Here is a 14944-nt window from a genome sequence, read left to right on the forward strand (position 1 = left end):
GACAATAATGCAAGGACTTCCCATAATCCTTTGCCTGCAATATTCTGATCTGCTGATGTGGGGATGGTCCTGCCAAAGACACACTGTTGCTTGGGTAGAAATAGGAAGAAAAAGCACAGTCAAGGGGGGAAAACCATCTTTCCCCATCTCTGGGAGTCCTGGCAGCGCCACACTACCCTTGGCCTGCCTTTGGGTGGTGGCTCTGCTCTTGAGGGATGCCAGGGGATTGAAAAACCGCTTAGCACCCCCAGACTCATAGGAATGAGACGGTCTGGTGCTCTGGGTTGGGGGCATGGGGCAGAAGGCCAGGATATGCAGAGCTGGACATTTGTCTCCCACCCCAACAACAACAATGTTTTAATAGACACACTATAAGGTAACGGGAGGAGTAGGGAAGGCTATACGTTCTGGATCCACCACACATACAGCAGCTCTCTCAAACCACAGGAAAGGTACACTAAGGATCAGACACACACCACTATAACAGCCAAAAAACGCAGAGTTATGGTAATCCTTTTCTTCCATTCTTCTGGCATTGTCTCCTCAGAGAGAAACATGGAACATCCCCATCCTTGAGGCTCAAACGGAACTATTTGCCCAGAGAGACTCATGTGTGGCCCTTAATACTTCACTAGCCTGGTGTCTTATCATTAATGCTCTTTGCTGTTTACAGTTAATTTAGTGCTGCTGAGTGGATACCGGAGATTGACAGCCCCTATCATAGGGACAGCCCAGGCAACAGAAGTGCAAACTGCCCCCGCCTAACATTGCCAAGAATCGCTGTGGCCCATTCAATCCTTGGCCTCTCTTAGAAGCATGTCAATAAAGAGGACCACACAGGCCCTGTTAATTAATGGACAGGTGCCCACTTCATATCACACTGAATTTCACTTCACAAAGGCAGTTAAAGAGCCACCAGCTGGTAACGACTTTCACTTGTTAATCTGCTCTAGATCTGAATGGATGATCTGGAGGCAAAATGCTTTGTATGCCATCACCTGTCCCCTGTACCATCCAATCCCTCTCTGCCATCCTCACATCCCCTAGTCTTTGTGGTTTGTACAGGCTGGGCAGGGCAGCCAGCTATCCAAAGAACCTGCCCTGATATATTCCCAGCAATAGTTGTGCTTCTAGATCACTCACCATTCTAGAACAGCTCCTCCAGAGTGACAAGTGGGCATTACTTGGAGCAGAGCCCAGCTGAAATAGGCACAGCTCCTCCCCACAAAATCACTCTAGGAAAGAGATGACATTTTGACTTAGCCTCGCAAAGAGTCATTTGCCAGTGTTTTAGGAGAGCGCAGGCCAGCAGAATGCTCCTCACTCACACAGGGGTAACAGACATCCGTACAGAGGTTTTAAAAATTGGCCAGTTCAAAAATGAAGAGATTCCAGCTTTGCTCTGGAATGTACGTGCCTTGGCCTGAACCAGGGAGATCTTCCACAGGGGAGTAAGAAACCCCAAGGAACAAAAGAAAACAACTTGATCTTCTGGTTCCATTGACATTACAGCTCATATCAAGGAGTGAAACAATCAGCTTTATATATGGCTTGATTAATCAGCTAGCGTGTACCCAAGCCTGCAGCCCAGGCTGGGACAAGGTAATTTGTTTTGCTGTGTAGTTGGACCCTAACTGCGCTGGTCTAACTAGTTTGGCTGATCCACCCTGCTCCCCGCTGTCTGTGTGGTAACCTCTCAGAGTGCACTGCCCCATGTGTGTCTGCTCTTGGTGCATGGCCGCTGAAAAATCCCAGTGCTCAAAGCGGACTGAGGGACTTGGGGACCTAACCTCCCGAGGCATTATGGGATAGCTGCCCAGATTTTCCCCAAATGCACTGAAACACAGTCAAGTAGTAGAGTCCGTGGAGATGCACAAACAGCACCACATCCCACACTGAGAGAAAACATGCTTTGTGGCCTTGTCTCATGTGATGTGTGATGTGACCACCGGGGAGGAAGGCCTAGCGACCTGGCTAAGCAAACAATTGTACTGCAGTGTTGTGAAGAGGGACGTGCTAACAGACTATATCCACTGCTTAGAGGAGAGAAGAGAGCAGACAGACTGAAGTGCCCAGAAAGGAGCAAAGGAAACCAAAGCTGAAGGCTTCTGCCATGCTTCTGTGAATCCACATGACCTCCTCTTACGGATGGGGCTGCCCTGTGCCCACACAACACAGTGTTCTCTCTGTTGGGAAGAATCTAAACACCACGGTGGAGAAATGCAGCCGTCCCACAACCCTGTCATACCGTGAGCTAGGACCGAGGACTAGACTCTATTCAGAATGAGCTGCTTAGGCTTACAATGAACACAAGGGAAGTACCGTAACAGGAAACCCTTACTTGGGCAATGCTGATGGCTGGGATTCCACTGGGGCAGCTGCTCCTGGTGGCTCTGAGGCTGCAGAACTGTCCACTGCTTCAGCTGTCTCCTCTGCTGCAGTGGGCTCTTGAGGCCTGGCGGCTGCCCCATCACCTGAGCCAGGGACGACGGGCTCTGCTGCCGAGCGGATCTCAATTTCCTGAGCCACAGCAGGCACTTTCGTCCTCTCCGCTGCCACTTCCTCCTCCCTTTTCCTCAACTTCTCCACAAGCTCCCGCCGCCTCTCCTCATCATCCTGACGGGCCAGGTGTTCAAAGTTCTTGAATGCCTGAAAGAGACAAAGCCAATCAAGCAAACAAGCAGGTAGCCAAGCCATCAATCCACAGCTAATATGTGTGTATCTCAGAAGCAGACGTGGTGTAGGGTTTCCACCTTGACACTAGAGGAATTGAGATTGGAAAAGACACACTAGTTCAGTATAACACTGCTTCTAACAGGAAACTGCTCACAAAGGCAGGTGACAGAAAGCATGCCTCCCTAGAGCGGTGAGAGCTGACAGATTCTTTAGGTGACACAGGAATAAGCAAATGTATTCTTCTGCAGACTGTACCTAAGTAGGAAACCTCCAGTGGGATCATTGCTCTGAGGCAGCTCACTGTGGCTGCATTTCTGAGTAGCAGCCGTGTTAGTCTGTATTCGCAAAAAGAAAAGGAGTACTTGTGGCACCTTAGAGACTAACAAATTTATTTGAGCATAAGCTTTCATGAGCTACAGCTCAATTCATCGGATGCATTCAGTGGCTGCAGTTACCCTGAGACACATACACTGTGCTCTCTCTCTCTCTCTCTCTCACATAAACAACATTACATTGGTTCTTTCTCTTTTTTTAATCTAAAATAGAAATGGGTTGGGTTTGCTTTGTGTGTGTGTAAAACAGAATGGGAGGCCACTGCGGGAGTGGTAGATCAGAAGAGAGGCCTAAGGAGGGATGATTAGATAAGCCAGCAGCTTCCAACCTGCATCTTCATCTTCAGGTGCAATCTTGCCACTCCCCGATCCACTTGGTCTTGGCTACTTCTCCAGTTGCATCACCTCACCCCTACCCTAACCCCACACTGGGTCCTCCCCTCCAAACTCCCCAGTTCAAACGTTCACTGGGCTTTTGTTTTTAAATCCATACCTGCTGGTACTGTTGCCTGGTCAGGCTAGCAGAAAACTGACAAAAGTAACACAGCAACAGTTCTAGAGGAGTCAGCAGTCCTGGGAATAGACACTGGACAGAGGAGCCAGGCTACAGGCAGGCTCAGTCCAAAGGGCAGAGCTCTCTCTAAAGGAGTGATATTGCCACCAGCAGCTCCTCCGGAGAAGCGTTAGGGCAAAGAGCATGTTAGTGCAGCCACAGCCTGAAACCAGGCACTGCCGCTCCAAAAGAATCCCAGGGAATGACTCACATGTGCTATTCATAGAGACCCACCCGGCCAGCTGCATTTCAATCATGAAACACAAACCAGCCCAAGGCAGAGCATTCAGAGACAAGGCTCAGACCGTGCCCTTTAAATCAGGACAGGACCCAAAATCCTGGGCTGAGAAGGGAGGGTGGCACCTCTGAACAGCTCTGCAGCACAGTATCATTGAGAGCAGCGTCTCGGCTCTGAATGCCCGTGGCTAGTGGAAAGAAACAGCATGTCCTGGAAGCGACTGAAGCCAGAGCCCAGAATGGCCTCTCTCTGGGGAAATCAAGATTTAGGCTAGTGTGCAGTGGTTTGTTCTCATACAGCCATTAGACCTGAGCTACTCCTCGGTGGGGAACCAGGACACAGTTTCTCATTTAGAAGATTCACATTCTCTCCTCAACAGGCCGTAACACTTACTGGTCTGTCACATCATCTGGCTGTTCCTTGTGCATAGCAACTTATCTACCTAATTGCTAGTACAGGCTGCAGAGTTCTCCAATGGGGTCTACGAGCACCCTCACCTTCGGGGTCACAGGCTACAAGTCCAGGGACCATATCCTGCACGTGCCTTGGGTCGCGCAGCACAAGCAGGGGGAAGGCAAAGGGGGCTTTATATCACCTTTGCACGCACAGGATTCTGGGCTGCCCCTGCGGACAGCACAGTCCCTAGCATGAGTTAGGACAGCCCCACGGTCAGCTCTAACTTAAGGCTACAGTTGTTGATGGGCTTCTCTGAAGCTCTGAATTCTTGGAATGACTCCCCTTACCATCTCTGGCTACTCACCAGCAGTCTGTTTTGGCAGGGGCAGCACATGGGGGTTGCATAAGCCCTGGACTGAGGATTTTGTCCCCTTTCTGCCATCAAAGCAGCGGTCCCCATAATGCAATGTTAAGCTGCAATGCAGGATGTTGGGACCTTAGATCTCCGCAGACCTCAGTTCTATATCAAAAGCAACAGCAGCTGCACTCTGCTCCATTTTCTGGAAAGCAGGGACACCGCTCTACACCTACTGTGGTGAGAGAGGCAGCAGCATTAGAGAGGGAGTTGCTCTGAGTCACTACTGCTGCTGGGCAGGGAAGCACAGAGCTACAGTCACCCGGCCTCCTTGAGCAGCCCACCATCACCAACCCTAGTATAAGCCCACTGCCTATGTGGTCCCTTCATGCTCCTTGGCTCCTCCCCCTCAGTATGTCCCTGGTTATTGAAACATGATCTGCAAAGGAAACAGTGAGTATGTGCTCCGTCTGCTTCTTTATACCTCATGAAGCCCTGAAAAGCTGCCTATTTACTCAAAAAGGGGAGTTACCTGGTTTTTTTAATTGTCTTTTTGAACATTAGAAATATCAGACATTGCCTTCCCTGGTTTTCCTGGAGAACTAATGAGATTACGACATCACAAGAGACTTGTAACCTGAGCAATTGAGAGGGAAAGGGAATGTTAGTCGGACTGTTTAAAACTCTTTAGTTTGCCTCTATTTTTGTCTACACCAATTTAATGTAGACTCCTGCAAAACACTTGGAATGAATGCTCTCCCTGAAAATAACATCCTGTCCATTCCACTGGGGGATGAGAAAACTCCCACGCCAGTTCTCTGGTCCTCCAGCAAAAGGCAAGGAAGGCAAGACTTCAATGTTAAAAACAAGAAGGAACAGAATAACTTCCAGGTCTCCTTTGTCCGTCATGACAGGTTTCAGAGTAGCAGCCGTGTTAGTCTGTATTCGCAAAAAGAAAAGGAGTACTTGTGGCACCTTAGAGACTTAGTCTCTAAGGTGCCACAAGTACTCCTTTCCTTTTTGTCCATCATGACTCAGTAATAAGGCATAAATCCATTTTTGCTCCTCTCTGCAGGTCACTTCTATGCTGCTTGCCTAAGCTCAGAGAGGGATGGGGTCTCCAGGACTGCAGCTCTGGAGTACCCAGCTCCAAGTAGAGAGAGCTTTCTCTAAAGCAAGGCGATTTCAAACTTTCCACAGCATCGCTAACTTGGCCACTTTGCAGCCTGGGTATTTTAAATTAGTGTCTGTGCCAGCATAGCACATTTATGCCTTCACATAAACAACATACTAAATGGGGCTGTGTTTATTTCAAACGTGCACTTCCAGATAAGGCATGCTTGCCCTGCACCTCACTAGAACACTATATAGTACTCAGCATTAAATTGTTAATTGGAAATGAATGCACATGTGTAGCAGGCAATTGCAAGTTCCTTAAAACTTTATTATGATAAGAAATACTTAATACCTGACTCTTCTCTAGGGCCTTTTTTGAGTCCCAGAATTCTTTGCAAACATGCACTGAGACACACAACACGCCTGTAAGGTAGATAATTAAGATCCTATTTTACACAGGGGAGGGAATCAACTTGTTCAAGGTCACAAAGCAAGTCACTGACAGAGCCAAGAATACAGTTCCAAATCTCTTGACCCCTAGCCCTCTGCTCCAACCACTAGACAACACTCCTTTCCATCTTACTTAGAACGGAATAGCCTTGGGTGAGGGAACTTTTACAGACTACTGATTTCTAAGACATCAAGCACACCTCTGTAATGCTGTATAAATAACAAACCTTTCAAACCAACTGGTAAATATTGACTCCTGATTGACTATGTATGCGGCAAAATTGATATTTAAAATGTAAGCTACCAGTTTTTTAGGATAAAACAAACTAGACTGTAAAAAACAACCAGGTCTTCCCCCATCTCCCCTACTCGGATCTCCCATTGAGCCATTTTTGAGTTTTAAGCATTCCAAAGAAAACCTTCTCCCAGAGCCAAAAGGCTGAGACCAAGCAGGGTGTGTTTCAACACAAAATGAGAAGGCTGAGAAGCTCCGAGTGAAAAGCAAGACTTCGAAATAGAAAGCAAACACTGAAACCTGGAGAGGTCTTCGACACCTCCCTCTCACCCAAGCTATGGTCAAATCTACACGCTTTTCCCTCCAAAGTCTCTCTCAAATTCCCCCCTTCCTCTCTGTCAATATCGCTCAGACTTCTCCTCTTGCCTTGACTACTGCAATCACTCCCTGTCAGGCATTTTTAACCACCAACCTTATCCCCTCCAGTGTGTGCAAAATGTTGCTGTCAATATCCTCTCATGCCCATTCTCTGAGGAGGTCACCCACCATGCGTCATACCACTGACTCCCCACTGAACTGTGCATCACATTCAAACTTCTTATCCTCTTCCATCATGCTACCCTTGCCTACATCTCTGAAGTGCTCCTCCATGTGCCCTCTGCTCCAACAGCAGCACCAACCATGATCCTCCCTGTGTTTCTTCTCCCCCAAACCTATATGCCCCGACACCTTTCTCCCCTCATTCCAATTCCTCCTGAAACCTCATTTTTGATGTGGAACCTCTAAGACATGACAGGAGAACAATGTAACCTGCAAATAACAAAGGAATTAAACAATCAGCTCTGTACTGATCAACCTCACAATCATCCTCCCCTCTTCCCTTCACTCTCCATCCCCTTTGGGTGTTTATAGGGCTCACTTGTGCCAAGGCACACAGACTGAACACTCCCCAGGGCCAGGCCTGGGTCTTTATTTGCTTGTGGAGTGGCAAACATTTCTAGAAGGTTGCAAAATAAATAAAAATAGTAACTCTACCCTTAGCTAGGGCGTCACTAGCCATGTGCAAACTGCTCGTGTAACATAGCTGGCCCCACTCAGACGCGGGTGTAAGAATGCCACTAACCACCACTATACATCATGAGAACAACTGATGAGGGCCTGGTCCACCCCACAAGACCTCAGGGTCGCAGTGCCATGAACCACGAGCGTTATACTCTGCGAGGGAAACCGACCAGGATCTATGCTGGCCCACTCCGATTCTGGATTAAGAGAGAGTCATTAATGCAAAGCCGTCCCCACCCTTTCGGTTAATCCTGGACTAACAGGGCAGAACTACACTGGCGAAGTTGCCCCCGGGGAAGCTGGAGGATGGAGACGGTTGGGTCTGGGGCCCTCGCAAAGGGGGTGGGAGGCCATTTAGGACTTCGGCTGGATCTTCGTGCCAAGCTGACCAGCGGAATAGTTAACTTTAGGGCGTACAGTGGCAGCGGACGGTTTCAGCGTTCGCCCCCCCCCCCCCCCCCCGCCGCTGCTGGCGGGCGGGGCCCAGATCGCATCTGCCCGGGCTACTGTCTCGGGCTGCCTGCAGACTCGGGCAGACGTCGGTGACGCCCCGTGCGAACGGCTCCCCTGACAGCCGGGAGGCTCGAGACGCCGCCCGCCTGCAGGGCACCCGGGACCACGGCTGCGCGGCGCCGGGGCCGGCCGGAGGCCCCGGGTTACCTGGAGGGCCATGGTCTGCGCCACCCCGGGCGGGAAGCCCAGCCGGTCGTCGGGCCGCAGCAGGAGGCGGTAGAAATCGGTCTTGCGGTAGAGGAAGCCGAAGAGGACGCCGAGGAACTCCCGGACGTTGCCCACGTGCTGCAGGATGCCCAGCAGCGCCTGGTCGTACATGTCGGTCATGGCAGGAGCCAGGTCCATGGCGGGGGGGGCTCGGGGAGGGGCCGCGCGAGGCCTGGGCTCGGCCCCGCCGAGTCTCTAGCGGGAGGGGGGGGCTCCTCAGGGCCAGACTCCTCCGCTACCAGGGCAACGCAGCTTCCGGTCCCGCCTGGACGGGTCCCGGCGGCTACTTCCGCTCGTCCCGCCCCGCTAAGCGCTCCGGCCGGCACCCGCTGCCGTCAAGGAGGGGCCGTTGCCATAGAGGCAAGCCCGCTGACCATAGAGATGGCGACGGCGAGCTAGAGCGTCGCAACAGCGCGTGACGGATTTGGACGCCATCTTGAGAGCCGGCGTCACGGTGTGAGGGGCGGGGTTCCCTGCCCGGCTCTCTCCCGGGGGTGGGGGCGGGGCGTAAGGGGGGGGGTGGCCTGCAGGGTTAGGGGTGGGGGGCCAGGTGGATGGAGCCGGGGGGCCACCATCGGCCTGGGTTAGGGAATTGGGGGCGGGGCCTTGGGAGGGGGCTGGACCATGGGGGTTGGGGTCTGGATGCAGGGGTTGGGGGCAGGGCATTGGGGGGGCTGGACCAGAGAGTTGAGGTGCGGTGTTGGGGGGCTGGATGCAGGGTTTGGGGAGGGGGCTGGACTGGGGTGTTGGGGGGCTGGACTGGGGGGGTTGGGGGCAGGGCATGGGGGGGGCTGGACCAGAGGATTGAGGTGCGGTGTTGGGGGGCTGGATGCAGGGTTTTGGGAGGGGGCTGGACTGGGGTGTTGGGGGGCTGGACTGGGGGGGTTGGGGGCAGGGCATGGGGGGGCTGGACCACAGGGTTGAGGTGCGGTGTTGGGGGGCTGGATGCAGGGTTTTGGGAGGGGGCTGGACTGGGGTGTTGGGGGGCTGGACTGGGGGCAGTTGGGGGCAGGGCATTGGGGGGGCTGGACCAGAGGATTGAGGTGCAGTGTTGGGGGGCTGGATGCAGTGTTTTGGGAGGGGGCTGGACTGGGGTGTTGGGGGGCTGGACTGGGGGCGGTTGGGGGCAGGGCATTGGGGGGGCTGGACCAGAGGGTTGAGGTGTGGTGTTGGGGGGCTGGATGCAGGGTTTTGGGAGGGGGCTGGACTGGGGTGTTGGGAGCAGGGCATTGGGGGGAGCTGGACCAGAGGGTTGGGTGTTGGGAGGGGGCTGGCCCTGTGTGCCCCCAGTTTCTCCCAATCACACCTGCCTCCCAGCTTCACACTCATTCTCTAGGGGTCATTTCTCATCCCATCCCAGACTAGTCTGCCTCCAGGAGCCCTCCCCAATCTGGGGCAGCCTGTGCCCAAGTCTGCAGAGAGCCTGAAACAGTAACACTGATGCACGTCTCCTACCACATTTCTGTCCCTGCATGTGTTGACTCAAACAAAACGATGTCTATAGAAATGAGAACTCAGAACGGCTTTGTTGGTGGGACATGCCTTTGAAACTTCATGTTTCCCCCTTTCTATTTATTTGCCCACAAAATTCTGCTGGGCTTGCCACAGGGCGGGGACCCTGGGGGAACACTACTCATGCTATACGAAGCCCTACAGTCAAGACGCAGGCTTGAGCTCTACTCCTATGGGGGCAGCAGGGTTGAAGGTGAAAGGGAGCACTGGAGTAGCAATGGCTTCTTTTTACATAGCACGGCTCTTCCCAAGACACAGAGATAGGAACTTCCCCATTCATCTCAGTGTTAACTTAAACAAAAATCCCCAACGAGGGGGGATTCCACACTGTTCAGCTACAAGACCTTTCTCTTTCACTGGGTCTCCCCATACTCTACATCTCCCTCCTGCAGCTTCACTAGGGGTACCTCCAACAGCTGGGCTGGTTCCCACCCAGCCACACCTACCCTGCGGTTCTGCTCAGGATCCTGCTAAGACCCCAACCCGTTGGCTTTATCTAGCCTCCTGGGCTGCCCCCAGATCGTTAAGGCAAGGAGGAGTTGGCTTAGCTATAATGGAGGCAACACTGTGATCCTGTGCAGTGACACTGGGCCCCCAATATGCAGGACAAATCTGACAACCTGCCCCTGAGTCCCAGCTGGTGGTGCAGCAGGGCTCAGGCAGGCTGCCTGCATGCTGTGGCTGGTGGCCCCACATTGCTCCTAGAAGTGGCTGGCTACTGGCCCATCTTTGCCTGCCCCTGGTTGGGGGGGGGAAGAGAGGAGGTGCATGTGCAGAAGAGGTGGCTCTTCTAGGTACAGCTCACCACCTTATGGTTAGGGTACCTATGGGTAGGTCCCTTGGGAGTTCGGGTTCAGGTTCCTAGTGGATGGTGAGTTGGAGTTAGGGTTAGCTGTGGGTAGGGCTCCCCTCCCTAGGGTTTGGGTTCCTGTGTAATTGGGCTCCCTGCTTTAGGATTAAAACAAACCTAAGCACATCTTCACATAATTCACAGTCAAACTGTGGAACTTGTTGCCAGGGGAAGCTGTGAAGGCCAAACGTATACTTGAGTTAAAAAAAGTTAGATATGTTCATGGAGGACAGGTCCATCAATGACTATTAGACAAGATGATCAGGTCTACAACCCCATGCTCTGGTTGTCCCTAAACCCGACTGCCAGAAGCTGGGACTGGAAATGAGCGGGGTGGATCCTGTTCTGTTCATTCCCTCTGAAGCATCTGGCACGGTTGGAAGACAAGACACTGGGGTAGATGGACCCCTGCTCTGACCCAGCATGGCCATTCTCATGGATTTAAGGCACCTTGTTTTGAACATTTTTGTCTTTGTGGACATGGGCCCTGAAGCAGGAGTGCCAGAACAGAGGGGGCTAGAAGGCCATGGCCCCAGTGCTTTTAGAAGTGGGAGGGATACACCCTCCCTCTTTACCTGCTGTAAAGGCAAGTGATGAGGGGAGGGAGAGGAGTGAGCAGGGGCAGGGCCTCAGAGGGGAAGAGGTGGTGGTGGGGCAGGGCCACAGTTTGGGCACCAGTGTGCCCTCCCCCACTTTTAGGGAGCTTCCCCATCTCCTGCATGGAAAGATCTGACCTTGTAAGGGAGCCTGCTACACCTGTGCCACTGAGATAAAGGGAACCTTGGCAGGTACCAGAGGAAGTGGAGGGACTATGAGCCCATCCCCCTTGGTGCAGGATGCACGTTTCCTCAATACTGTGGGGGAAGAAGCAAGTGAGCCAGATTCTCACCTGACTTATCCTAGTGTCAAACTGGAATAAGTCTGGATCTGGCTGCATTTATTCCAGATTTATACTGGTGTATGCAAGATCAGAAGTTGGTCAATAAGTATGTTTACAACAGTAGCTCAAGCTTTTTTACACTGGTGACCCCTTTCACATAGCAAACCTCTGAGTGTGACCTGCCCTCAAATTAAAAACATCATATATATTTAACACCATTATAAATGCTGCAGGCAAAGTGGGATTTGGGGTGGAGGTTGATAGCTCACAACCCCTCATGTAATAACCTCAACCCCCTGAGGGGTCCCGACTCCCAGCTTGAGAGCCCCTGGTTTACAAGTCTAACAAAATTCTGAGTTACCCAGTGTAAAAACCACTGGCTTATGTCTATACTGAACTTAAAAACCTATGGCTGACCCATCAACTGACTCAGGCTTATGGGCTGTTTAATTGTGGTGTAGATGTTCAGGTTTGGGCTGGAGCCTGAGTCCTAGAACCCTCCTGCTCCCAGGCTCCTGGAGTCTAGGCTTCAGCTCAAGCCCAAATATCTACACTGCAATTAAACAGCCAGAGCTCAAGTCTGGTACCTTGAACAGTGGCAAAACAAAGTACCAAACTTGAACAATGGCAGAGGGCTACGAGCTGGGCCTTCAGGGGGGTGGGAGTATTTGCTATTTCACTGCTCTGAGCAGAGACGAGCCTCCGACAGGTCCTACTCCAACATTACTGTCCCGAAGCTAGGCTAGCTGCCCATGCTCTCAGAGACCGCTCTAGAGCTGGGCAAGAGTCCAGTTAATCTCCCCCCTGGGAAGTTCCCTCAAAGTAGAGTTTGAGTAGTGTGTGGATTTTCACCCACCTGTTTGAAAATGGAAAAGTTTTTAGCAAGAGGAAGATTTCCCCTGCTGTAGTGTGTGTTTGAAAAGGCCCTTTTTGTGAAAAGGGTGAAATGGAAAGCTGAACCAGGTCTAATTGCTCCCTATGCCAGCAAAGAGTCCAGCCCCCCCTCAGTGCTTCCCCAAGGGCGGAGGAGATACAGCCACCTCCCCTGGTCTAAGAGCCCAGCTGCCTTCCTCCAAGGGCCACCTACCCAGCTGTCAGACACTCAAGCATCAGCACACCGACCTCTCCAAGGGGCAGATGTCCCACAGGCCAGCACAAGTTGATCAGTCTAGTCCCATGAAAGACTCTGGACCATTTTGCACTTTAAAAGCTTTATTTAGTTTGTTGCTCATTTCCCTTTTTGTATAAAGCAATCAGCTCATCACAGCCTCTCTGACACTCTGCCACACAGACTGACAGGTCATCAATGCCAACATCACTTCCTGCGTCTGGGCCAATGACGCCTTCCACCATAACCTACAGGAGGAGAGAGATGTCACTAGATCGTGGCTTTGAGTTGGGATCCATGAGTGCCAACAGCAGAAAGTCTTGCAGTTTATGGCACATACCTAGTTCCTGCAGCCTTCTCTGCTGGGGATCTGTAGGTAATGCACAGGTGGGAAGGGGAAGGCTCTATGGAGAGAACTGCTGCCTGTCTCCAAGTCTACTCTGGGCACAGCCTTTCCCCCTTAGAGCTACCAAGCATCATCCTGAAGAGCCTCCTGATCACCAGCACACTGTTTCCTCCCTCCTCACCCAGAGATAGAGGGAAATAGAATAGCTGAGACTTAAGACCAACCCAGAGGGGCTCTCACCTGCAGCTTCTGTGACTCAGAGGCCTCCACACCTACTTGATGCCAGTCTGTGCCCTGCTGCCCCTCAGCAGACCAGATTCTGTGCCACTCAGGGGCATCTGCTAACTTGATATAGATGTTTATTGTGCCTGGTGAGAATTCAAGCAATTAGCACCATATATAATCCAAATTATATTAGGATATAAACTTGGATAAAGGCCAGTAACACAAACCAAACATGGTCCCTGTCCCCTCCCTAAAGCCCCCTGCAGATGAGAGTTACGGGCTACTTTGGTTCATGGGAATAGTCACTTCCACCATGTTGTAGCTCAGGCATAAAGTGAGCACGTTTTGCTAGTATTAATGGTCACCACTAGACATACCATGCGCTAACACTGAAGCCATCAGGTGCATGGGATACATGGTGGCTCCTTAGATCACCTAGGCCAGGGGTTCTCAAACTTCATTGCACTGTGACCCCCATCCAAGATTACTACACGACTCCGGGAAGGGGGGAGAGGCCAAAGCTTCAGCCCTGGGTGGGGGGCCTGTAACCTGATCCCTGCCACCCAAGGTTGAAGCTGAAGTCTGAGCCCCCTCCGCAGGCTGCAGCCCTTGGGCTTTGACCCCAGGCGGTAGGGCTCAGGCTTCGGCTGTGGGCCCCAGCAAGTCTAATGCCAGCCCTGGCAACCCCATTTTAAAAAACCTACTTTGGGGTCCTGACTCGGTTTGAAAACCACTGATCTAGACAACCTTAGGCCTCTGGGGGAGCTTTTCCAAAGGCCTAATATGGGAAGCATCTGTTACTTGGGGGTTACAGCTCCAGACAAAGCCATGCAGTGCTGTGCTCAGAATTCAGGGGCCAGTCCTGCCCCACCTCCTTTCCCCAGCTGGGAGCCCTCAGCCAGTATTGGTATTGCCAGGAGGCTGTAGAGCACATGCTTATTAAGACCGAGCTGCCGGTGTATTTAGTCAGTCTTCCATTTTCTTGAGCCTGGTCAGAGGCACAAGGCCAAGCTTACCCATGGCAGAGCCCAGTGGGCTGTACCAGAAGTGGATGCATCCAATCCTATGCAGGATGGGGCTGATTAGAGAAGTCTTGTGTCCTGTGGTTTGCCTGGCAGAAGGGGACTTCAGGGAGATGTAACCGCCTGGTGGAAGATGACAAGTTGAATCAAATGTAGTAATCCTTCCCGATTGCCCCTCCCCTGTTCAGGGAATTTCTTCCCATCATGGTAGCAAGCAGACAGGTCAGGTGTAAGTGCATGTATGCAAGATTGAACAAGGTACATGGGAGAGCTGGTAATTCAGCCAAGTATGGGATTAAAGGTTTTGTAACATAGAAGTGACAATTTGCATCCTCCTCCAAATGGCTTTAGGGTTAGGCTTTCAGGTGTCTAGTTCCTGGCTTGTGGTGGGCTGAGTATATGGATACTATGGAATCTCTCTCCAAATAGAATGGAGAACACCCGTGGAGTCTGTCTACATTAGTGCTGCTTGCTCCCAAGTTTTAGCTATTAAGTGACCTGCAAAGAAAGTTTAGGGGATGGCTCATGCCTTGCATTTCTTTAGGATGCATGAAATGCTTCAGAACTTAGAATTGGAATACCAACTCTGCTTGTCACCGATCTTTGCTGGTTTTGCCAGGAGCCCACTGGGAAAGTCTCAGGAGTTAGACGCCACACCTTGCTTTCTAATGTGTGGTCTCATTCAGACTTCCTTCCTCCAAATGGGAGTCAGTGGATAGTTGGGTTACTCGACTCTAGGGTTTTGTCAGAGTCCCTTCTCCTCCCATTGCTCAGCTTCCACCTCTTGTGCAACACACCACACACACACCTGCTAAGTCTGGGGTGAGACTATGCCTGAGTTGTTTGACTACTACCAGCTACTTTGGTC

The 14944-nt window shown here is 51.8% G+C and overlaps 2 protein-coding genes across 4 annotated transcripts in view; both read right to left on the reverse strand.

Moving 5' to 3' along the window:
* The window catches only part of NUDCD3 (NudC domain containing 3), a 56547-nt gene extending 48107 nt beyond the window's left edge, over window positions 1-8440 (reverse strand). Inside the window, exons 1-2 of the mRNA XM_038384866.2 lie at window positions 8074-8440; window positions 2342-2649 (exon numbers count right to left, since the gene is read on the reverse strand). Of these exons, the coding sequence (XP_038240794.1) occupies window positions 2342-2649; window positions 8074-8271 (506 nt within the window). The 5' untranslated portion in view covers window positions 8272-8440. The remainder of the gene's footprint in view (window positions 1-2341; window positions 2650-8073) is intronic.
* The window catches only part of ASTL (astacin like metalloendopeptidase), a 36603-nt gene that overhangs the window by 796 nt on the left and 20863 nt on the right, over window positions 1-14944 (reverse strand). For 2 of the 3 annotated variants that reach the window (XM_043502988.1, XM_043502987.1), the window contains 3 exons: window positions 14071-14199; window positions 13070-13197; window positions 12578-12731 (listed from right to left, as the gene is read on the reverse strand). In XM_043502988.1, coding sequence (XP_043358923.1) covers window positions 12588-12731; window positions 13070-13197; window positions 14071-14199 — 401 coding nt within the window. In that variant the 3' untranslated portion in view covers window positions 12578-12587. Of the gene's footprint in view, window positions 1-12574; window positions 12732-13069; window positions 13198-14070; window positions 14200-14944 lie in introns of those variants that run through there. The other variant, XM_038385035.2, reaches the window with a different exon arrangement.

The sequence above is a fragment of the Dermochelys coriacea genome, chromosome 26 (genome assembly GCF_009764565.3).
Source record: "Dermochelys coriacea isolate rDerCor1 chromosome 26, rDerCor1.pri.v4, whole genome shotgun sequence".
In the NCBI taxonomy this organism is placed as follows: Eukaryota; Metazoa; Chordata; order Testudines; family Dermochelyidae; genus Dermochelys; species Dermochelys coriacea.